Source organism: Pseudophryne corroboree, chromosome 9 (genome assembly GCF_028390025.1).
Source record: "Pseudophryne corroboree isolate aPseCor3 chromosome 9, aPseCor3.hap2, whole genome shotgun sequence".
Taxonomy (NCBI): Eukaryota; Metazoa; Chordata; class Amphibia; order Anura; family Myobatrachidae; genus Pseudophryne; species Pseudophryne corroboree.
The window spans coordinates 412,137,919-412,162,248 of NC_086452.1; the positions used below are offsets into that span (position 1 = coordinate 412,137,919).

General features: G+C 46.0%; 2 protein-coding genes across 4 annotated transcripts in view; one reads left to right on the forward strand and one right to left on the reverse strand.

Moving 5' to 3' along the window:
- Positions 1-24,330, reverse strand: part of LOC134958358 (cadherin-related family member 3-like) — a 419,058-nt gene that overhangs the window by 323,066 nt on the left and 71,662 nt on the right. The gene's annotated exons all lie outside the window — the stretch shown is intronic.
- C9H3orf49 (chromosome 9 C3orf49 homolog) overlaps positions 1-24,330 on the forward strand; it is a 75,346-nt gene that overhangs the window by 1,796 nt on the left and 49,220 nt on the right. Inside the window, exons 2-3 of the mRNA XM_063938916.1 lie at positions 14,279-14,604; positions 16,975-17,105. Coding sequence (XP_063794986.1) covers positions 14,279-14,604; positions 16,975-17,105 — 457 coding nt within the window. The remainder of the gene's footprint in view (positions 1-14,278; positions 14,605-16,974; positions 17,106-24,330) is intronic.

Genomic DNA, 24,330 nt, shown 5'->3' on the forward strand with positions numbered 1-24,330 from the left:
TTGGGCTTGGTGTACGAGAGGTCTTGTTACTTTACTTATTTGTTACTTTACTTATTAAACCACCTTTGTCTTTTTAGGTTTCCTATGTTTCTTATACTTTACTTTCTCTCTATTTCCTACTGTGTAAACTTATAAAAAATATTAGTGTTTCATGATTATAATGACCATCTATCCATTTTCAACAAAATTAAGGGGAAAACAATACTGCAATCAATTCCAATTTATTATGTAGCACTTTATTTTTTGTTGCTAATATTACGTACATATGATTTGTTCACATTCATGTTCACTTTTAAAATTCTGTATTTCACCGTTTAGTAAAAATTAACGTTTGCAAAGTTGCTACAGGAGGATAATTGCCCATGGCTAAGCCATTCCTGTTGTTATTATTATAGATGAGGGTCAGCACTGACTGAATAATGGTAATTCCTGCTGCCAATAATTTCCTAAACAGTGATCAGACCCATAGATAGTTAGGGATACCGAGAAAACTGCGCGCCTGGGAGAGACAGTGGGCGTGGCAGATTATGGGAGGTCTTTACCACGCCCCTTCAGAAAAAAACCACTGGAAAATAAGACTTCCCCTAATGCCCCTTGAATACGTTTCAGACTTCCATGATTGCCATTTACATGCCGAGTAGACTTCCACATGAGCCCTTCAGAGCAGTGGCGTAACTACTGCCCCCGCAGCCCTCGCGGTGGCTTGGAGGCGCAGGGCTGCGGGGGGCGCCGCCACTGATTTAGCGCAGATTGACATGCAGACGAGCCGTCCACATGTCAATCTACTGTCTCCTCTCCCTCCTTCCCTAGCCGCTGCTGTGATGGAGGGACACGGAGGGCACAGCGCGCGCCTCTCCTGTGTCCCTCCTGCTTCTCCGGCGTGTCTATTGAATGAAGTGGCCGTTCGTGAGCTCTGATTGGCTCACGAACCGGCACTTCATTTAACAGACACGCCTGAGACGCAGGAGGGACACAGGAGAGGCACGCGCTGTGCCCTCCGTGTCCCTCCTTCACAAAACAGCGGGGAGCAGGGGTGAGCTGTACCTGGGGGAGCATATTTGGCACTGGGGGAGGGGGAGCATATTTGGCACTTGGGGGGGCATATGTGGCACTGAGGGGGCATATGTGACACTGGGGGGTATATGTACCTGGCACTTGGGGGAGGGGCATATTTGGCATTGGGGGCATGTGTGTACCTGGCACTATGGGGGAATATTTGGCACGGTGGGCATATGTGGCACTGGGAGCACAGCCTTAGCAACAAGCATTACCCCCTAGCAACAAGCATGACACCCAGTGCATGAAACCCCTGGCAACGAGCATGACACCCAGTGCATGAAACCCCTGGCAGCGAGCATGACACCCAGTGCATGAAACCCCTGGCAACGAGCATGACACCCTGAGCATGAAAACCCCTGGCACCGTGCATGGAACCAAGAGCATGAAACCCCTGACAACGAGCATGACACCCAGTGCATGAAACCCCTGGCAACGAGCATGACACCCTGAGCATGAAAACCCCTGGCACCGTGCATGGTACCAAGAGCATGAAACCCCTGGCAACAAGCAGGTAATTTAAAAGTAATTAGAAGCCTTACTGTAGGACTTAATGTGTAATGGGCATTGCGGTGTGTGGCATAATGTATCACGGACATTGCGGTGTGTGTCATAATGTGTCACAGGCATTACGGTGTGTGGCATACTATATCACGGGCATTGTGGTATGTGGTATAATGTCTCTGGGGCATTGCACTGTGGCATAATGTATAACAGGCATTGCGGTGTGTGGCATAGGCTATAACGAGCATTGCGGTATGTGTCACAGGCATTACGGTGTGTGGTATACTATATCACGGGCATTGTGGTATGTGGTAAAATGTCTCAGAGTCATTGCAGTGTGTGGCATAATGTATCATGGACATTGCGGTGTGTGTCATAATGTGACAGGCATTACGGTGTGTGGTATACTATATCACGGGCATTGTGGTATGTGGTATAATGTCTCAGGGTCATTGCGGTGTGTGTCATAATGTGTCACAGGCATTGTATGTGCTATAATGTATCAGGGGCATTGCAGTGTGTAGCATAATGTATAACGGGCATTGTGATTCCTGTCATAATGTGTCACAGGCATTACGGTGTGTGGCATAATGTGTCGGGGGCATTATTGTGTGTGCATATTGTGTCATGTGCATTATTGTGTGGCATAATGTCTAAGGGCCATTGCAGTATGTGGCATAACGTATACTGGGCATTACTATAAGGAGGAAAAATTACAAATAATGTAAGGGGCATGAATCAGGATTAATTTTCTTTCCTGTGGTGGCCAACGTCTGGGCGTGCAGGTTGCAAAACTGGGGTATAAGGTAGTCTTTTCCTGCAATGCCACGCCCCTTTATGCAAAGCCACGCCTATTTCAACAAAGCCACACCCCTTTTAGCGGCGGGCGCACGTTTATCCCTTTACTAGTGCCAATTATGGGGGGGGGGGGGCGCCGGAGAATTTTTTGGCTTGGGGGAGAAAAGTTTCTAGTTACGCCACTGCTTCAGAGATCTCCATGTACCTATCAGATATTCCACACATGCCACGAACAACTTTCCCACATACCTTTTACAATAGGAGTCTGCCGAGTAAGGGATGGGGCATACTGGACTCCCTCCTTCTCCAGTGACTGGTGTCATGTTGGGCTCCCCTGTCATGTGGAAGTAATCTGCTTTTGATAAGACTAAGGAGTATATGTACTAAGTCTTGGAGAGTGATAAAGTGGATGGATGGGAGGCTTTCTTGTTCTTTTTTCTTGTTTCTCATTCTTTCTTCTTTTTCTTTTTTTCTGTTTCTTCTTTCTTGTTTTTCTGTATCCTTATTTTTCTTCTTTCTTGTTTCATTTTTTCATTTTCATCTAACTTTTCTTTTTCTTGTTTCTTTTTTCTTCTTTTCCTTTTTCTTTCTTGTTTTTTCTTCTTTCATGTTTCTTATTATTCTTCTCATCTCTCTTGTTTCTTCTTCTTTGTCTTTTATCTTCTTATGTTTATCACATGCATGTTTAAATTGCTCTACTGTCTTCTTCTTTTTCGTGTCTTCTTCTTTTATTTCTTTATCTTCTTTCTTGTTTGATTTTTTTCATTTTCATCTTACTTTTCTTTATCTTGTTTCTTTTTTTCTTCTTTTCCTTTTTCTTTCTTGTTTTTCTTTCATGTTTCTTATGATTCTTCTCATCTCTCGTTTCTTCTTCTTTGTCTTTTTCTTCTTATTTTTCTTATGTTTATCACATGCATTTTTAATTGCTCTACTGTCTTTGCCTCTACCACCTCTTATGGGTCATCTTCTTCTTTCTTGTGTCGTCTTCTTCTTCTTTTATTTCTTTATCTTCTTTCTTATTTCATTTTTTTCTTTTTCATCTTACTTTTCTTTTTCTTGTTTTCCTTTTTCTATCTTGTTTGTTCCTCTTTCATGTTTCTTCTTCTCGTCTATTGTTTCTTCTTTTTCTTCTTATTTTTCTTATGTCTATCACATGCATGTTTAAATTGCTCTGTCTTCGCCTCTACCACCTCTGATGGGAGGCTTTCTTCTTTCTTGTTTCTTATTTTTCTTTTTCGTTATCTTCTTTGTTGCTTATTCATCTTCTTCTGTCTTGTTTCTTCTTTGTCTTCTTTTTCTTGTTTCTTGTTTCAGCTTTTTCTTTCATGTTTCTTATTCTTCTTCTCGTCTCTCTTGTTTCTTCTTCTTTGTCTTTTTCTTCTTATTTTTCTTATGTCTATCACATACATGTTTAAATTGCTCTACTGTCTTCGCCTCTACCATCTCTGATGGGAGGCTTACTTATTTCTTCTTTCTTGTTTCTCATTTTTCTTTTGTTTCTTCTTTCTTATTATTTTTTGTTTTCTTCTTTTTCTTCTTTCTTGTTTTTCTTTATCTTCTTTCTTGTTTGTTCTTTTTTTCTTTTTGTTTTTTTCTTATGGTACTTTCTTATTTCTTATTTTTCTTTCTCCAGTTTTCTTTTTTTTCTTCTTTCTTGTTTCTTCTTTTTCTTCTCTCTTATTTCTTCTTTTTCTTTTTTCTTTTTCTTTCTTCTTTTTCTGTTTCTTCATATTTTTCTTTTTTTTCTTATTTTTCTTTTTCTTGTTTCTTGTTGCTTCTTTTTATTTTTCATCTTACTTTTTTATTCTTGTTTCTTCTTTTTTCTTTCTTGCTTCTTCTTGGTTCTTATTCTTCTTTTTTTCTTCCATCTTGTTTCTTCTTTTTCTTTATCTTCTTCTTTTTCTTATACATTCATGTTTAAATTGCTCTACTGTCTTAAGCTTTATCATCTCTGATGGGAGGCTTTCTTGCATCTTCTTCTTTCTTGATTCTTCTTTTTCTTCATTCTTTCTGCTTTCTTGTGGGCATTACTGTGGAGATTCTGTGTAATGGGCACAACTACCGTGGGCACTAAATGTGTAAGCAGCACTACTACTGTGGGCATTATGTGTAATGAGCACAACTACTGTGGACATAGAGTGGCACTACTACTGTGTAAGCGGCACTACTACTGTGGGCATTATGTGTCATAGACACAACTACTGTGGCCATTAAATGTGTAAGCGGCAATACAATTGTGGGCATTATGTGTAAGTGGCAATAGTGTGGGCATTTTGTGTAAGTGGCATAACTACTGTGGCCACAACCTTTCCTTGTGAGACCACAACCCTTTTTTCTGCAAAATCACATGCTGTCCCTTTTTAAAGTATGGGAATGGTGCCAAAATCTATATATTCGCATACCGAAAAAAATTAAGCTTGGGCCGGCTCTGAGAACTGGAGTCTGATTTTAAATGGGATGCATTTATTATTTCCTGTACCAATATAAGATGGATGCTATTACTCAGATAGCAGATTGTTTGTTAAAGTTTAAATGTTTTTATGCCAAGTGAGTACAGTAATATTATTGTTGGTTATTACATATAGGGCCTAATTCAGACCTGATAGCTAGCAAGCGATTTTTGCAGTGCTGCGATCAGATAGTTGTCGCCTACAGGGGGAGGGTATTTTAGCTGTGCAAGTGTGCGAACGCATGTGTAGCAGAGCTGTACAAATGAATTTTGTGCACTCTCTGAGTAGCCCAGGACTTGCTCAGCCACTGCGATCACTTCAGCCTGTCCGGGACCGGAATTGATGTCAGGAACCCTCCCTGCAAATGCATGGACATGCCTGCATTTTTCCAAACACTCCCTGAAAACGGTCAGTTGACATCCACAAACGCCTTCTTCCTGTCAATCTCGTGATCTCCCATGCAAACGGATCCGTTGTACAATCCCATCGCTGAGTGGCGATCTGCTTTGTACCCATGCAATGCACCTGCGCATTGCGGTGCATATGTATGCGCAGTTTAGACCTGATCACCCACTGTGCGAAAACGCACAGCAGCGATCAGGTCTGAATTACCCCCATAGAGTGGGACTTTACTAACTATATATATTAATCCTACTTTTTATGATTTGTTTTGGTTTGTGACCAGTGCCATCGCTCACATTTGTATATTCATAATTTTAGATAGTTTTTGTTGTAATAGAGGGTCAGATCCTCCCCCCAGGGAGTGATGCTAAGTTGGACAGAAATTGAGCACATGTGCTCCTACTTTACATGTATTCCAAAAATGTGTATATTCCCCTGTATGCCGAGTTATTGTTAGGGTCTCCTGCCCTGTGCTGCCACGTCGTCATGGCAACCGGGAGACAAGTGCTAGCGGAGTAACCTGAGCGCAGCTGATACTCCGGTTCGGGTCTTTTGCTGTGCAGTGGTTATAGGCTCTGTGCATGGCAGGGGATCCGGTGCTGGTTTTTGTGCTCACAGTCTGTGAGGTCTGAGTGGGGCGTGGACAGCACCTGCTTTATAAGGCCTCTTCTCAGGGTAAGCAGATGCTGCTGAATCTTTGTTGGTTAGTCAGTTCCTGAAAGTTAACCAGTACTGTGTAGCTTTGTATTTGTTTGTTGCTTACTGCAAATAGGCCTGGCGATTTGGTATTACACTCTGCCAATCCAGACCTAGCAGTAAGACTGGAGTCAGTCGTTTAGCTTGCTGGGGTTCTGTTACTACTCTGTGAACTTAGCAAGTTTGCGGCTGTATTCTAAGACTTGCCTGTCTAATCCTGTCTCACTGTGCTAGGTGTCAGGGGTCAGTTTAGTGGCAGTAAGCTGAACCTGTGCACTGCAAGTGAGAATTAGGATTGTGGAGACTCTCCTTGTGTCTATCATTCCATCTCTGACCAAGGAGTTTACTGCCACACCCGTTGGTAACCCTTTAGGGTTTTGCTATTGCCCTTAGCAACAGCATTTCTGGTTCTCTACGTATTAAAACACAACATCTTGCTTTTCCCATCTGAGCAGTTCTAATACAAGGGAGATACCCAGTTCCTTAGCCTCTGGGCTTCTCTGTTCACCTTGTGTGTATTTTGCTGCCCTATCACCTTCTGTGTACGTTATGTCATATTCCCCAGTCTGTCTGTGAGTCCATTTGTTTTGCATAACAGTTCAAACACCAGTACATTCCTGCAGGCACTGGAGTGCATAACAGTTCTGACACCAGTACTTTCCTGCAGGCACTGGTGTGCATAACATATTCAGCAGCCGAATACTCCTGTTGAAATTTTGTGGGAATATGGAGCATACCCCTCAAAATACGTTGCAACAGGTGGTCGATCAGGTGCAGGTCCTGACTCGACAATTTAATGATTTGTCCATTAAAATGCACACCTCCCAGGCTGCTGGCGGAGCTCCCGCAGCAGCAGCACCTGCAGGGGTTAAGGAGCCGAAAGTAAATCTCCCGGATCGTTTTTCTGGAGATCGCTCGCAGTTCTTTTGTTTCAAGGAGAGCTGCAAGCTATACTTCCGGCTTAGGCCTCAGTCTTCTGGGTCGGAGATTCAGCGGGTGGGCATAGTGATTTCCTTGCTACAAGGAGACCCACAGGTCTGGGCATATGGGTTGCAGCCTGACTGTCCGTCGCTTAAAAGTGTTGATGCTTTTTTTACGGCACTGGGCATGTTGTATGATGACCCTGACAAGACGGCCTCAGCCGAGGCTCAGATTTCGATCCTTAAGCAAGGGCGAAGGCCAGTTGAGGTTTACTGTACGGAGTTTCGGAGGTTGGCCCATGATACCCAGTGGAATGACCCAGCCCTGAGACACCAGTACCAAAGAGGTCTTTCTAACCAGATAAAGGACCAACTGGTACAATATCCCTTGCCTGATAGCTTGGATCAGCTCATGCAGTTATCCATCCGGGTGGATAGACGGCTGAGAGAGCGTAGGCTTGAAAGGGAGACTGAGATTTCCTTCCTTCCCAAGGGAACCTCAGACTCTGAGGAATTTTCCGAGGAGCCTATGCAGATTGGGGCTACCCGCCTCTCCTCGCGTGAGAAGACGCGGAGGAGACAGCAGGGGTTGTGTTTGTACTGTGGGAATAAAGGTCATGTGGTAGTATCATGCCCAGAAAAGCCGGAAAACTTCAGGGCCTGAGGGTGATGGGAAATATCCTGTCAGGCCAGAAGTCAGAATTTCCCAAGAAGACTTTTATCATTCCGGTGACCTTGAAGATCCTCGGTCAAACTGTCAAGACTGAGGCCTTTGTGGACAGTGGGGCCGACGGGGTTTTTATGGACCGCCAATTCGCCCTGAAACACTCTGTTCCCTTAGTACCCTTGGCATCGGAAATTGAGATTTGTGGGTTAAACGGGGAACCATTATCCCAAGGTAAAATTACCTCTTGCACTAGCCAGATTTCTTTGTTTATTGGAGCCACACACTCTGAAAAATTGTCCTTTTATGTGACTGTCTGTACTTTTGCCCCATTGGTGTTGGGGTTACCCTGGTTAAGGGCCCACAATCCTCAATTTGACTGGGTCTCTGGGGAGATTCTTAGTTGGGGTACTGATTGTTTCAGGAGTTGCTTGAGCCTTCCAGTCAGGCTCTCGCAGCTAAGTTTGCCAGGATTGCCAGGGTGTTATGCAGATTTTGCGGACGTGTTCTCCAAAAAAGTTGCAGAGGTACTACCTCCCCATCGCCCCTATGACTGTGCCATTGATTTGTTGCCAAATGCTAAGCTTCCCAAGAGCAGGTTGTACTCCCTGTCACGTCCTGAGACTCAGGCTATGGCAGAGTACATTCAGGAGAACTTGGCTAAGGGATTTATCAGACCTTCACAGTCTCCAGTTGGGTCGGGGTTCTTCTTCGTGGGTAAAAAGGACGGTTCGTTGCGACCCTGCATCGACTTCAGGGAATTGAACCGTATCACGATTAAAAACTCATACCCACTGCCTCTCATTTCGGTCTTGTTTGACCAGCTTCGTACTGCCACCATTTTTTCTAAGATTGACCTACGCGGTGCGTACAATCTAATCCGAATAAGAGAGGGGGATGAATGGAAGACTGCCTTTAATACCCACTCAGGGCATTATGAATATTTGGTGATGCCTTTTGGGCTCTGTAATGCCCCGGCAGTCTTCCAGGATTTCATGAATGATGTGCTCAGGGAATATTTGGATAGATTCTTAGTTGTATACTTAGATGACATCCTAATCTTCTCCCATTCCCTGGAGGAACATCGGAAGCATGTACGCTTAGTCCTCCAGAAACTCAGAGACCACCGGCTTGGGGCGAAGCTGGAGAAGTGCGAATTTGAAGTTCAGCAAATCGCATTTCTAGGATATATTATCTCCCCAGAAGGTTTCCAAATGGAGGGTTCCAAGGTACAGGCAGTCCTGGATTGGGTGCAGCCCACTAGTTTGAAGGCGCTTCAGCGTTTCCTGGGCTTTGCGAATTTTTATAGACGATTTATCGCTGGATTTTCGTCTATAGTGGCGCCCTTGGTGGCACTCACTAAGAAAGGGGCAGATGTTGCTCACTGGTCTTGTGAGGCTAAAGCGGCTTTTGCCCGTCTCAAAAGGGCATTTGTTTCAGCCAAGGTGCTGCGACACCCAGATCCAGAGCGTCCTTTTGTGGTGGAGGTGGATGCCTCTGAGATGGGTATTGGGGCAGTGCTTTCTCAGATGGGAGTGTCTGATAATCGCCTTCATCCCTGTGCTTACTTTTCCCGTAAATTTTCGCCTGCCGAGATGAATTATGACGTGGGTAACCGGGAATTGTTGGCTATTAAGGATGCACTCGAGGAGTGGAGACACTGGCTTGAGGGGGCTAAGTTTGTGGTCTCAATTCTCACTGACCATAAGAATCTGGCATATTTAGAGTCAGCAAAGCGTCTCAATGCCAGGCAGGCACGATGGGCTTTGTTTTTTGCTCGCTTTAATTTTTTGATAACATATCGCCCTGGGTCAAAAAACATCAAGGCTGATGCGCTCTCGCGGAGTTTTGCTCCAATCCAGGAGACCACCGAGAAGCCGTTGCCCATTGTTTCCCCATCATGTATTAAAGTGGGCATTACCCAGGACCTCTTGTCATTAGTCCTTAGAGCACAGGAGCAGGCTCCTCCAGACCTTCCGGTAGGTCTTTTGTTTGTGCCTCCTAGGTTAAGACAGCGAGTGTTCCTGGAATTCCATGCCAAGAAGTCGGCAGGTCACCCGGGTATTGCCAGAACTCGGGAGTTGCTATCTAGGGCGGTGTGGTGGCCCTCGGTGGCTAAGGATGTGGATCAGTGGGTTCGGGCATGTGACATCTGTGCCCGAAATAAGACTCCTAGAGGGGTTCCTGTTGGCCCATTACATCCACTCTCTATCCCATCTAAGCCATGGACCCACATTTCAATGGATTTTGTGGTGGACTTGCCCAAATCCTCGGGGATGACAGCCATCTGGGTTGTCGTTGACAGGTTTTCGAAGATGGCGCACTTCGTTCCACTGGTTGGGCTGCCATCGGCCAGACGCCTGTCTGAATTATTTATGCTGCATGTTGTGCGTCTCCACGGGTTGCCACTTGATGTGGTCTCTGACCGCGGATCCCAGTTTGTGGCCAAATTCTGGAGGGCATTTTGTTCCGATCTCCAGATTTCTGTCAGCTTGTCGTCAGGCTACCATCCGCAGTCTAATGGGCAGACTGAAAGGGTGAACCAGTCCTTGGAGCAGTTCCTCAGGTGTTATGTCTCCAAGTGTCAGACTGACTGGGTTGCTCATCTGTCCATGGCGGAGTTTGCCTATAACAACGCGGCTCACTCTGCTACAGGGATCTCTCCCTTCCTTTGTGTGTATGGGCATCATCCTAAGGCCAATTCTTTTGACCCCCTGGACTCCACGCCTGGTGGTTCCTCTGTGGTTTCGGTCCTTAGAGGTATTTGGCGGAAAGTGAAGAAAGCCCTTGTGTCTGTGTCATTAGTGACCAAAAGGGTTTTTGATAAGCGGAAAAGACCCTGCAGCTTCAAATTAGGAGACTTCGTCTGGTTGTCTACCAAGAATTTGAAGTTGAGACAGCCATCTCATAAGTTAGGCCCCCGGTTCATCGGCCCTTATAAGATCACCAGGGTTATCAATCCGGTGGCATTTCAGTTAGATCTGCCCCGTTCTTTGGGTATCAATAAAACATTTCATTGTTCCCTTTTAAAACGGGCGATTAGTAATCCTTCTTCCAGTGGAAGACCTTCCCCTCTTCTGATACGTGGCCAGAGGGAGTTTGTTGTTGAAAGGATTCTTGACTCCAAGGTGGTTCGGGGTCGGCTGTCATTTTTGGTGCACTGGAAGGGGTATGGCCCGGAGGAGCGGTCGTGGGTGCACAGTTGTGATCTTCATGCCCCCAGACTGATACGCTCTTTCTTCTCGCAGTTCCCCGATAAACCCGGTGGTAGGGGTTCTTTGACCCCTCGTCAGAGGGGGGGTACTGTTAGGGTCTCCTGCCCTGTGCTGCCACGTCGTCATGGCAACCGGGAGACAAGTGCTAGCGGAGTAACCTGAGCGTAGCTGATACTCCGGTTCGGGTCTTTTGCTGTGCAGTGGTTATAGGCTCTGTGCACGGCAGGGGATCCGGTGCTGGTTTTTGTGCTCACAGTCTGTGAGGTCTGAGTGGGGCGTGGACAGCACCTGCTTTATAAGGCCTCTTCTCAGGGTAAGCAGATGCTGCTGAATCTTTGTTGGTTAGTCAGTTCCTGAAAGTTAACCAGTACTGTGTAGCTTTGTATTTGTTTGTTGCTTACTGCAAATAGGCCTGGGGATTTGGTATTACACTCTGCCAATCCAGACCTAGCAGTAAGACTGGAGTCAGTCGTTTAGCTTGCTGGGGTTCTGTTACTACTCTGTGAACTTAGCAAGTTTGCGGCTGTATTCTAAGACTTGCCTGTCTAATCCTGTCTCACTGTGCTAGGTGTCAGGGGTCAGTTTAGTGGCAGTAAGCTGAACCTGTGCACTGCAAGTGAGAATTAGGATTGTGGAGACTCTCCTTGTGTCTATCATTCCATCTCTGACCAAGGAGTTTACTGCCACACCCGTTGGTAACCCTTTAGGGTTTTGCTATTGCCCTTAGCAACAGCATTTCGGGTTCTCTACGTATTAAAACACAACATCTTGCTTTTCCCATCTGAGCAGTTCTAATACAAGGGAGATACCCAGTTCCTTAGCCTCTGGGCTTCTCTGTTCACCTTGTGTGTATTTTGTTGCCCTATCACCTTCTGTGTACGTTATGTCATATTCCCCAGTCTGTCTGTGAGTCCATTTGTTTTGCATAACCGTTCAAACACCAGTACATTCCTGCAGGCACTGGAGTGCATAACAGTTCTGACACCAGTACTTTCCTGCAGGCACTGGTGTGCATAACAGTTATATACAGTCAGGTCCATAAATATTGGGACATCGACACAATTCTCATATTTTGGGCTCTGTACACCACCACAATGGATTTGAAATGAAACAAACAATATGTGCTTTAACTGCAGACTTTCCACTTTAATTTGAGGGTATTTACATCCAAATCAGGTGAACGGTGTAGGAATTACAACGGCTTTTATATGTGCCTCCCACTTTTTTTGGATTGCAGCATAGAAAGCTAATAAGATATTAGCATGCATAAAACGGGGAATTGATGCAAGGGACGAGAGTGTTATACTCCCATTATATAAATCACTAGTGAGGCCACATCTTGAATACTGTGTACAATTTTGGGCACCATGCTAAAAAAAAGTATATCCTGGAGCTAAAAAAAAGGTTCAGAGGCGGGCGACCAAACTGATTAAGGGCATGGAGAAGCTGGAATACGAGGAAAGGCTTGCAAGGGTAGGCATGTTTTCATTGGAAAAGTGGAGACTATGAGGGGACATGATCAACATCTACAAATATATAAGGGGACCATACACAGAGCCTGCACGGTACCTGTTTTTGGTAAGATCAGCACAGAGAACTTGTGGACACTCTCTTAGGTTAGAGGAGAGGAGATTCCGCACAATGCGGCGTAAAGTTTTTTTCACAGTAAGGACAATACGTGCTTGGAATTCCCTGCCTGAGGGAGTTGTAATGGCGGACTCAGTCAACACCCTTAAGAATAGGTTAGATAAGTTCCTAATGGATAAGGATATCCTGGGTTATGGACTTATGGTGCGTAGTCACGCGATATAGTTAATATAAAAAGAGGAATATAACACAACGGCTGACATCAGCATTAGACAAAATTTAGACCAAAATACTCCTGCATAGGAGACCACAAATAGGTTGAACTCGATGGACAAATTGTTTTTTTTTCAACCTTAGATACTATGGGGGTAATTCCGAGTTGATCGCAGCAGGAACTTTGTTAGCAGTTGGGCAAAACCATTTGCATTGCAGGGGAGGCAGATATAACATGTGCAGAGAGAGTTAGATTTGGGTGTGGTGTGTTCAATCTGCAATCTAAATTGCAGTGTAAAAATAAAGCAGACAGTATTTACCCTGCACAGAAACAAAATAACCCACCCAAATCTAACTCTCTCTGCACATGTTATATCTGCCCCACCTGCAGTGCACATGGTTTTGCCCAATTGCTAACAAAGTTCCTAGTGCGATCAACTCAGAATTACCCCCTATGTTACTATGTATGTTACTATAAAAAAAATACAATAACAGTTGTCAAAAGTCACAAGAGCAGCAAGTGACCAGACCTATAAAAATGATGGAAGACAGAAAACACTAGAGCACATTAAACAGCTAAAATCAATGAGTTCATGTTACTGTGACTTCATTAAATAGTCTGAAATGCCCTGGCATGGGTGTCTTTGATGGGATGGGCCATTATAAGTGAACCAATCACATCAGGCCGGCGTGTATTTGTGGGATTTATTTTTCAAATATACGTATACAGATGCTAAGTACCACATTTTCTTAGGAAAAACAACTTTACATAAGGACATCATTAATATGTCTGGCTACAGGTGCATATAATGTTTATAATCTCACCATAAAAAGCCACTGGGGCCACACATAGCGGCTAAGCGGGTCCCGCTGAATGTGACCCACTTGGCCATCAGGGGGGTTCTGTGTGCACACGGATCCTGTTCTGAGGGATGCCGCAGAACGGTTCCGGTATGAATGGTCGACCATGTTATGGTCGACAGTCATTAGGTCGACCACTATTGGTCGACATTGACATGGTCGACATGGACACATGGTCGACACATGAAAATGGTCGACACATGAAAGGTCGACATATGAAAAGGTCGACATGAGTTTTTTTAACTTTTTTTGGTGTCGTTTTTTGCGTAAAGTGACTGGGAACCCCAATTAGTGCACCGCGTCCCCTCGCATGGCTCGCTTCGCTCGCCATGCTTCGGGCATGGTGCCTTCGCTCCGCTACCGCTTCGCTCGGCACACTTTACCATTCCAATCGTTGTCCATGTGGATCGTAAAGTATGGAAAAGTTCCCCAAAAGAAAAAAAAGTAAAAAAACTCATGTCGACCTTTTCATGTGTCGACCTTTCATGCGTCGACCATTTTCATGTGTCGACCATGTGTCCATGTCGACCATGTCAATGTCGACCAATAGTGGTCGACCTAATGACTGTCGACCATAACATGGTCGACCATGTGAACGGATACCCCGCAGAACAGGATCCGGCCAGTGACACACGGGATTTCACAGAACACAGTGCGGTGAAATGTATGTGTTCATACTGAAATCCGCCGTCCTACCGTCCGGCCCAACCGCAGCATGCTGTGGTTGGATCCGGCGGCGGTGGGACTGCCACACATGTGTGGACATAGGCGCCCATGTACGACAGTAGGCGCCCATGATGTACTACATAGGCGCCCATGCGCAGTCTCCTTTATAATTATAACTACTGTAGTCTCTTAAGTCGATCTGCTACATGAATGCTGATAGCACCAGTACATCTTTTCTTTATTTAGGTGGCACGGAGCTGTCTCCACTAATCTATTGAACCAGAATGTCCTCGTCTCAAATAAGGAAATGTCCAGCGACAGTGACTCTGGATCTTTGACAACACCGGATCACAAAAAGAGAAGCCTTGGGCAGAAAATGAAGGTATTCCTGGGTAAAGTGATCCAGTCCAGAGTAAAAGACGCTAAATCAGCAAAACTCCCCCGTGCTGTGTTTTCCACAAGAGATTCACCAGTGCTATCCCAGAAACAGCATCAGCTTCCTAAAATAATTCAGCACCTAACACTACCACGGGAAACAGCCAAGAGATCAGGGAGGAGGATGTCGCAAGCTGGTAAGAAGGACTATTGTTTTTACAAACCTATATTAGATTGTGTTAAGTACGGTCAGTTAGGGGGTCATTCCGAGATGATCGCTCGCTAGCAACTTTTTGCAGCGCTGCGATCAGGTTAAAAGTCTGCAAAACTGCGCATGCGTATGCGCCGCAATGCACAGGCGCATCGTACGGGTATAAAGAGGATTGGTGCTGGGCGATGGATTTAACGAAGAATCCATTCGCACAGCCAATCGCAAGGTGATTGACAGAAAGAGGGCGTTCATGGGTGTCAACTGTCCAAGCGTTTGCAGGGTGGGTGTCTGACGTCAATTCCGGGACCAAAAAGTCTGAAGTGATCGCAGCAGCTGAGTAAGTCCAGAGTTACTAAGAAACTGCAACAAACTTTTTTGTGCCGTCAGCTGCAAAAGCGTTCGCACACTTGCAAAGCAAAAATCCACTTCCCCGTAGACGGCGACTATCTGATCGCAGCACAGCAAAAAGTTGCTAGCGAGCGATCAACTCGGAATGACCCCCTTAGTTGTTACAACTCTGTAAAGTGTGAAATACAAGACATGGGGGGGGGGGGGGGGGGGGGGGCAGGGGCCACAATTTTGCAGAAAATATTTAAAAATCACAATTTTTTTAGAGGCCGATTTTTTAAAGCTCCCAGTGGGGAAAAAAATTGCCAGACATTGCAAAGTGACCTTTGTGAAATGATTTCTCATTGTTCCATATATAACAGTAGGAATCCACTTAGTAAATTGCTGTAGAATTCATTTTTTCACTGGTTTGAGAACAGTGAGATGGTGACAAGAAAAACTGTTATGTAAATTCGGAGCTCTTCCCATTCATTTATTTCACTGGTCCATTCATTTCAATGTCACTCAAGCAATTCTCAACCAAGCCCAGCAGCAAACAGCTTGGCCACTTCCCTTCTGCTAAACAGTGGCAACACACCTCCATTTTTGCAAATAGAGGACGTCGCTGCCAGGGGCGCCATCAAGCTTGCGCCCAGCAAGCTTGTCAGCACTCCTGGCAGCGACGTCCTCTGTAATGGGAGGGGGTGTGGCTAATGGGGGGCTGCAGCAAAACTGTGTCCGCCAGTCCTTTCTGTGGTGGTGGCGGCAGCAGGGAAGGAGGAGGAAGAAGCGGTGGTGTGCCAGTGCGATCGCAATTACTTACCCCTCACATCACGGAAGGGGAGAGAAGACTGAGTAACTGCTTTTGCCCCTCCCCCCCAGTGCAGCACACTGCGTGTGCCGTATGCTGCGCTGTGGAGAGAGGCTGCTGCAGCAGCCAGTCCTCTCTCTTCCTGCACAAAGTACCTCTGCAACAGGGAAGTGGGGGTTACCGAACAGACCCGTGTAAAGAGTACCCCGCTACCCCCCTCTCGGCGCCACTGGTCGCTGCCGCCTCCCCACCCCTGATGCCAGCAGGCCTACTGCCATCTTGCTTCCTGTGTCGCAAGACCCGTTAGTGCACGCGCAGAACTTGTCCTGTGCATGCTCAAAATAAAAAAAAATTGGTACTTAGCGACAATGGGCGCAACTCCAACCACATCTGAATCAGGTCCCCCTGTGCAGAGCATTTACAGACACTAGACTAATGGTACACATTCTGACTTATGCACCATCCAGAGAGATGCAAGACAGATACAGTAAGCACTATCTTTTTGGTTACTTGTTTGTCAGTCTGTAGTTTCATTTACAATTATCACAGTTAGCAAGTGGAAAGATTTAGTACCCTATTTATCAATGAATATTTGTGGGTTATCCTCTGAAAACTGGTATTTGAGGGGGTGAGCCACAAATATGAAGTATCCCCTGAATGTATGTACACGGTCCTCCATTTTTGTACGCAAAAGCAGACATCACAGGTTTCTATGAGGGTTGCTTTATTAAGGAATCTCCAGAAAGATTTGGAATTCGGAGCTTGGACCTGGTAGCTAGCTACTGATGTCATCTTCCTATGGAATTAGCTGTTGTAGCCTAAGCGCTACATATCACACAATTTACTTAGAGAGGGATCTGTAGGATCCCTCCCTGGAAGTGGTTGCTCGTACATATGTGGTCAGCAGACCGCACAGTTGCGTGCCCATTAGTTACCTAATTTACAGCTTCCGTTTCAGCAATACACAGGCTAAGATAATTATGACTTTTCACCATCATATTCATTTAAGATGCATTAGAGGAGCCACCTCTTTATCAGCAATCAGTGTGGTTGTTACTGGCGATTATTCTACCACTTACATACGGATATTACCGCAGAGCTGACAATTAACCCAGAGAAGGCACTACATGGAAGTATATTAATAACCGTTTCCAGCAAATACATTGTAATGTCCGTCACTGACTCAGATTTACTTATAAGATTATTTTTCTTTGAAAGCATTTCTCCAACTGGATGTTAATGTTGTAGAGGCAGAGACGGAGAAGATCATGGCGGACAACCTCATTGTGCGCTCCAAGAAAACCACGAGGCGTGTATCTGTCACCTCATTACCTACCGGGCTGCAGAAGGTACATTTCCTTTTTTTCAGATGGTCATAGTTACATAGTTATATATAGTTACATAGTTGTTGAGGTTGAAAAAAGACAAATGTCCATCGAGTTCAACCTATATTATAATTTATTTATTTTTTAATGTTAATTAAATGCTGTATCCCTGGATATTTTTTTTCACTAGGAATTTATCTAATCCATTTTTAAACTTATTGGTTGAGTCCACCATTACTACCTTCTCTGGCAGAGAATTCCAAATCCTTACTGCTCTTACTGTGAAGAACACTTTTCTCCATTGAGTATGGAATTTTTGTTCTTCTAACCTCAGGGGGTGTCCTCGTGTCCTATCTAGTGTTTTTTTGGTAAACAAATCATTTGATAAATCCTTGTATTGTCCCTTAATGTATTTATAAATATTAATATTGTCCCCTCTCAGTCGCCTCTTTTCCAGTGTGAACATATCAAGCCTTTTAAGTCTTTTCTCATAGTCCTGTGCCTCTAACCCCTTAACCAGTTTAGTGGCTCACCTCTGAACCCTTTAGAGTTCCAAGATATCTTTTTTATGATATGGTGACCAAAACTGTACACAATATTCCAGCTGTGGCCGCACCAATGATTTATACAGTGGCAGGATTACACTCTCATCCCTTGGGGGAAATTTACTAAGCTCCCGATTTTGACCGAGATGCCGTTTTTTCATCAAAGTGTCATCTTGGTAATTTACTAAACACTAATCACGGCAGAGATGAGGGCATTCGTAATTTTTTGCAAGTCCAAGTAAAAAATTACGAATGAATACACCATCGGTCAAAACGCGGCTGTTTAAGTATGAATCTCGGTCATTTACTAAGAAGTGCAAAGCAAAAAACAAACAAACACTGCCGTGAAAAATTACAACTCGTAAAAAAGTGCTAAAAAAAAACAGACCTTTTTTTTATATTCGTGATTGGATAGGCATGCACGGATCCATGAGATCCGTGCATGTATATCAGTGGGAAGGGGTGGGAAAGTGCTTATTTTTGAAAAAAAAATTGCGTGGGGTCCCCCCTCCTAAGCATAACCAGCCTCGGGCTCTTTGAGCCGATCCTGGTTGCAGAAATATGGGGAAAAAAATGACAGGGGTTCCCCCATATTTAAGCAACCAGCATCGGGCTCTGCGCCTGGTCCTGGTCCCAAAAATACGGGGGACAAAAAGAGTAGGGGTCCCCCGTATTTTTAAAACCAGCACCGGGCTCCACTAGCTGGACAGATAATGCCACAGCCGGGGGTCACTTTTATATAGTGCCCTGCGGCCGTGGCATCAAAAATCCAACTAGTCACTCCTGGCCGGGGTACCCTGGGGGAGTGGGGACCCCTTCAATCAAGGGGTCCCCCCCCCCAGCCACCCAAGGGCCAGGGGTGAAGCCCGAGGCTGTCCCCCCCCATCCAATGGGCTGCGGATGGGGAGGCTGATAGCCTTTGTTGTAAAAGAAAAGATATTGTTTTTAGTAGCAGTACTACAAGGCCCAGCAAGCCTCCCCCGCATGCTGGTACTTGGAGAACCACAAGTACCAGCATGCGACGGAAAAACGGGCCCGCTGGTACCTGTAGTACTACTACTAAAAAAATACCCAAAAAAAGACAAGACACACACACCGTGAAAGTATAATTTTATTACATACATACACACATACATACATACTTACCTTAAGTTCCCACGCAGGTCGGTCCTCTTCTCCAGTAGAATCCAAGGGGTACCTGTTGAAGAAATTATACTCACGAGATCCAGGGGTCCAGGCTCCTCGGGAAATCCAGGGGTAATCCACGTACTTGAAAAAAATAACAAAACGGTGTCCCGACCACGAACTGAAAGGGGACCCATGTTTGCACATGGGTCACCTTTCCACGAATGCCAGAAACCCACTTTGACTTCTGTCTAAGTGGGTTTCTTCAGCCAATCAGGGAGCGCCACGTTGTAGCACTCTCCTGATCAGCTGTGTGCTCCTGTCCTCACTGACAGGCAGCACACGGCAGTGTTACAATGTAGCGCCTATGCGCTACATTGTAACCAATGATGGGAACTTTCTGCCCTGCGGTTGACCTAAAGTGACGTCACCGCTGAGCAAGAAAGTTCCCAGCATTGGTTACAATGGAGCGCATAGGCGCTACATTGTAACACTGCCGTGTGCCGCCTGTCACTCAGTACAGGAGCACACAGCCGATCAGGAGAGTGCTACAACGTGGCACTCCCTGATTGGCTGAAGAAACCCACTTAGACATCAGTCAGAGTGGGTTTCTGGCAGTCGGGAAAAGGGGATCCATGTGCAAACATGGGTCCCCTTTTAGTGCGTGGCTCGAGTGTCCGTTTTGTTATTTTTTTCAAGTACGTGGATTACACCTGGATTCCCCGAGGACCCTGGACCCCTGGATCTCGTGAGTATAATTTCTTCAACAGGTACCCCTTGGATTCTACTGGAGAAGAGGACCGACCTGCGTGGGAACATAAGGTAAGTATGTATGTATGTGTGTATGTATGTAATAAAATTATACTTTCACGGTGTGTGTGTCTTGTGTTTTTTTGGGTATTTTTTTAGTAGTAGTACTACAGGTACCAGCGGGCCCGTTTTTCCGCCGCATGCTGGTACTTGTGGTTCTCCAAGTACCAGCATGCGGGGGAGGCTTGCTGGGACTTGTAGTACTGCTACTAAAAACAATATCTTTTCTTTTACAACAAAGGCTATCAGCCCCCCCATCCGCAGCCCATTGGATGGGGGGGGACAGCCTCGGGCTTCACCCCTGGTCCTTGGGTGGCTGGGGGGGGGGGACCCCTTGATTGAAGGGGTCCCCACTCCCCCAGGGTACCCCGGCCAGGGGTGACTAGTTGGATTTTTGATGCCACGGCCGCAGGGCACTATATAAATTTAAAAAAAAAAACAAATAGAACCCCAGCACGGATCACACAGATCCGGCCGAGATTAATTGTAAAAAAGTCGGCAGTGTTTTGCTAATCACTGCCGTAAAAAACACAAAAAAAACACGAATGACATCGACATCGGAAGAAAAGAAAAACCCGAATACGACAGCTTAGTAAATCCATCGTAACAAATTCAAAAAGTTGCAGTTTTACACTTTCGATGTCATTCGTGATTGAACTTTGACCTGAAACGGGAAAATACGAATCTTAGTAAATTTACCCCCTTGTCTCCATACCCCGTGTCACGATCCGGGTATCTGGACGCCATTTCTTACCCATCAGATGCCTCCTAAGGCTGGCTCAGCGCTCCAGGACCGGATCCCATCTGTTATCCTGATGTGTACATTCCTGTATCCTCTCCTGTCACTCTGGGACGCTGTCACAGTAAACGCCATATTACACCTGGCATGGCGTCTCCCTCGGCTTCCGCCGCCGTCCCTGAACTTCTGCATGCAGAGTGTCTGAGTGGCGATTACGTCAGCCGCGGCCTCCGCTGTGTCCGCGTGGTTGGATGTGCATCTGTCAGCCTGGCGCCTCCTGTCTCCGGTGGCCGGCGCCGCCATTACTGTTTTCATTACCACATGGATTACAAACCAAACTTCCCTCCAAGTGTCTGCATGGGCGCAGCCATCTTGGATTCTGTCAGCTGATCATTTCCACCAATCTGTTCTCAGTATTGATAATCTGCATAATTGCCTAGCCAATCCCTTCCTTGCTGCAGGTATAAATACACTGTGCCTGAGCAAGGAAGGCGTCAGTGCTTTGGTTGTCAAACCTAGTTCCTGTTTGTCTCTCTCCTGTGATTATCTTCCAGGTTCCAGCTCCTGTCTCAAGACTTCCACCATAGAGACCCGCACCAGCATTCCACCTGCGGTGTAGCCTGACTCTCCAATCCATTGTGGATTCATCTGTTTCCAGCTACAACATTACCTGCTTCCAGCTCAGCTTCCAGCAGAGTGCAGCTTCCCTTAAAGGGCCGGTGTCCTTTCTACACTTTACCACTCTCCACCGGTATTATTATTTCTCCGCTCTCAAGTTCTACATTCCAGTTCATATTTCATCGCTCCCAAGTTCATTTATTATTTAACTGGTTCCAGCCAGTATCCACTCCGTGCTAACAACAGTCTGGTTCCAGCCAGTATCCACAGCAGCTGTTTTATCTTCAGCAACCCAGCTTTTCCTGGAACACCAGCTGGCACAATCCTGGGTTATCTCCATTGCTACAGTCGGGCCTGGTAAGGCCTTTCCATCTAGAAGATCATAAGAACTATCTCACACTACCAGTGCCCTGTGGCTCCTGCCATCCTGTAGTACCCAGGAACTGTATTTATTCTTTGCTGACTTTTACGTTTTCTTTTACTGCTGCTGTGTTGCGGAGTTGTCATAATAAACATCATTGACTTTTATCCAAGTTGTCGTGGTCACGCCTTCGGGCAGTTATTATTTATGTTACTTACATGTCCAGGGGTCTGATACAACCTCCCAGGTTCCGGTACATCTCAGCCCCTACAACTGAGGCTGCCTCCCGTCAGCTCAGGCCCTCAGTTGTGACAGTAAGCACTGACCTAATGAATCCAGCCGGAGACCAGGATCAAGCGGCCAGGCCGATGCAAGAACTGGCAGCCCGACTAGAACATCAGGAGGCTGCACAGGGCCACATCATCCGCTGTCTCCAGGATCTCTCTACTCGGCTGGATGGGATTCAGACAACTCTCCGTGGATCAGGCGCGTCTGGTGCGTCAACCACAGTGACTCCAGCTATAACCCCACCCACCTTACCCATTTCTGCTCCACGTCTTCATCTTCCAACGCCAGCAAAATTTGACGGATCTCCAAGATTCTGCAGGGGATTTCTCAACCAGTGTGAGATTCAGTTTGAGCTACAACCTGGCAATTTTCCCAGTGACCGTACAAAAATTGCCTACATTATTTCTCTTCTCAGTGGCTCAGCCCTTGATTGGGCATCACCGTTATGGGAGAGGTCCGACACCCTGCTATCTTCCTACACTGCCTTCGTGTCAACATTCAGGCGCATCTTCGACGAGCCAGGCCGGGTAACCTCAGCTTCATCCGAGATTCTCCGTTTACGCCAGGGGTCACGTACTGTAGGACAATATCTGATACAGTTCCAGATCCTGGCGTCCGAACTGGCATGGAACGACGAGGCCCTGTATGCTGCATTCTGGCATGGCTTATCTGAGCGTATTAAAGATGAGTTAGCTACCAGAGACTTACCTTCTAAGTTAGATGAGCTAATCTCACTCTGCACGAAAGTTGATTTACGTTTCAGAGAGAGAGCAACTGAGCGTGGAAGATCATCTGCTCCAAAATCTTCTGCTCCTCCTCCTCGTCAATTGTCACCATCTAAAGATGAGCCCATGCAACTTGGCCGTTCCCGTTTAACTCCTGCTGAGCGCCGAAGACGTCTCTCCGAGTTTCTCTGTCTCTATTGTGCAGCTCCGTCTCACACCATTAATGCCTGTCCCAAACGTCCGGGAAACTCCAAATCCTAGCTCGCCAAGGAGAGGGCCGGCTAGGAGTAATGATCTCCTCTCCATCTTCTCAAGATTGTAATCTCCCAGTCTCGCTTCAAGTTGCTCAACGTTATCGGAACGTCATTGCCCTCCTTGATTCCGGAGCAGCTGGGAACTTTATTACCGAAGCCTATGTTAAACGGTGGTCCCTACCCACCGAGAGACTTCCTTCGTCCATTTCTTTAACTGCCGTGGATGGCAGCAAAATTTTTGATGCAGTTATTTCTTTAAGGACTCTACCAGTTCGTCTGAGAGTGGGAGTTCTTCATTCCGAACTTATTTCTTTTTTAGTGATTCCAAGAGCCACACATCCTGTGGTCCTGGGCCTTCCATGGCTCCGTCTTCACAATCCTACAATTGATTGGACGACTACGCAAATCCTGGCATGGGGTTCCTCCTGTGCTGAGACATGTTTGTTTAAAGTATTGCCTGTCTGTTCTTCCTCCCCCAGGTCGTCTGATGTTCCACCTCCTCCATATCAAGATTTCACGGATGTGTTCAGTAAAGCTTCTGCTGATATCCTTCCTCCTCATAGAGAATGGGACTGTCCGATTGATCTCGTTCCAGGGAAGGTTCCACCTCGAGGCCGAACTTATCTGTTGTCTCTGCCTGAGACGCATTCTATGGAGGAATATATTAAAGAGAACCTAGCAAAGGGGTTCATTCGACCTTCTTCTTCTCCAGCCGGCGCAGGCTTCTTTTTTGTAAAAAAGAAAGATGGTGGTCTGCGGCCGTGCATCGACTACAGAGGTTTGAACGACATTACCATCAAGAACCGTTATCCTTTACCCCTGATTACTGAGCTCTTTGACAGAGTTAGCGGAGCTACCATCTTTACAAAGCTGGACTTGCGAGGTGCATACAATCTCATCCGGATCCGTGAGGGTGACGAGTGGAAGACCGCATTTAACACCCGTGACGGACATTATGAGTACCTCATCATGCCCTTCGGATTGAGCAATGCTCCAGCTGTCTTCCAGCATTTCGTCAATGAGATCTTCAGAGACATTCTATACCGTCATGTCGTGGTCTATCTAGATGATATCCTCATTTTTGCCAACAATTTAGAGGAACATCGTTTTTGGGTAAAGGAGGTTCTGTCCCGTCTCCGTGTCAATCATCTCTATTGCAAATTAGAGAAATGCGTCTTTGAAGTCAAGTCCATTCCGTTTCTAGGGTACATTGTGTCCGGTTCCGGACTAGAGATGGATCCTGAGAAACTACAAGCAATTCAGAATTGGCCGGTACCCTTAACCCTCAAAGGGGTCCAGAGGTTCTTAGGGTTCGCCAATTATTACCGAAAGTTTATACGAGACTTTTCCACCATTGTGGCGCCTATTACTGCTTTCATCAAGAAGGGTGCTAACCCGTCCAAGTGGTCTGAAGAAGCCATGCAAGCTTTTCATCTTTTAAAACAGAGGTTCATCTCTGCGCCTGTCCTGAAACAGCCTGACATCGACTCTCCTTTCATCCTAGAGGTGGATGCCTCCTCCGTTGGAGTAGGAGCGGTGTTATCTCAGAGGGCTAAAGATGGCCATTTACATCCTTGCAGTTTCTTCTCACGGAAGTTCTCCCCAGCGGAGCGCAACTATGCCATTGGCGACCAGGAGTTGCTAGCCATCAAGCTCGCTCTAGAGGAGTGGAGATATCTGTTGGAGGGAGCTTCTCATTCAATCACCATCCTTACAGACCACAAGAACCTTCTATATTTGAAAGGCGCACAATGTCTCAACCCTCGTCAGGCCAGATGGGCACT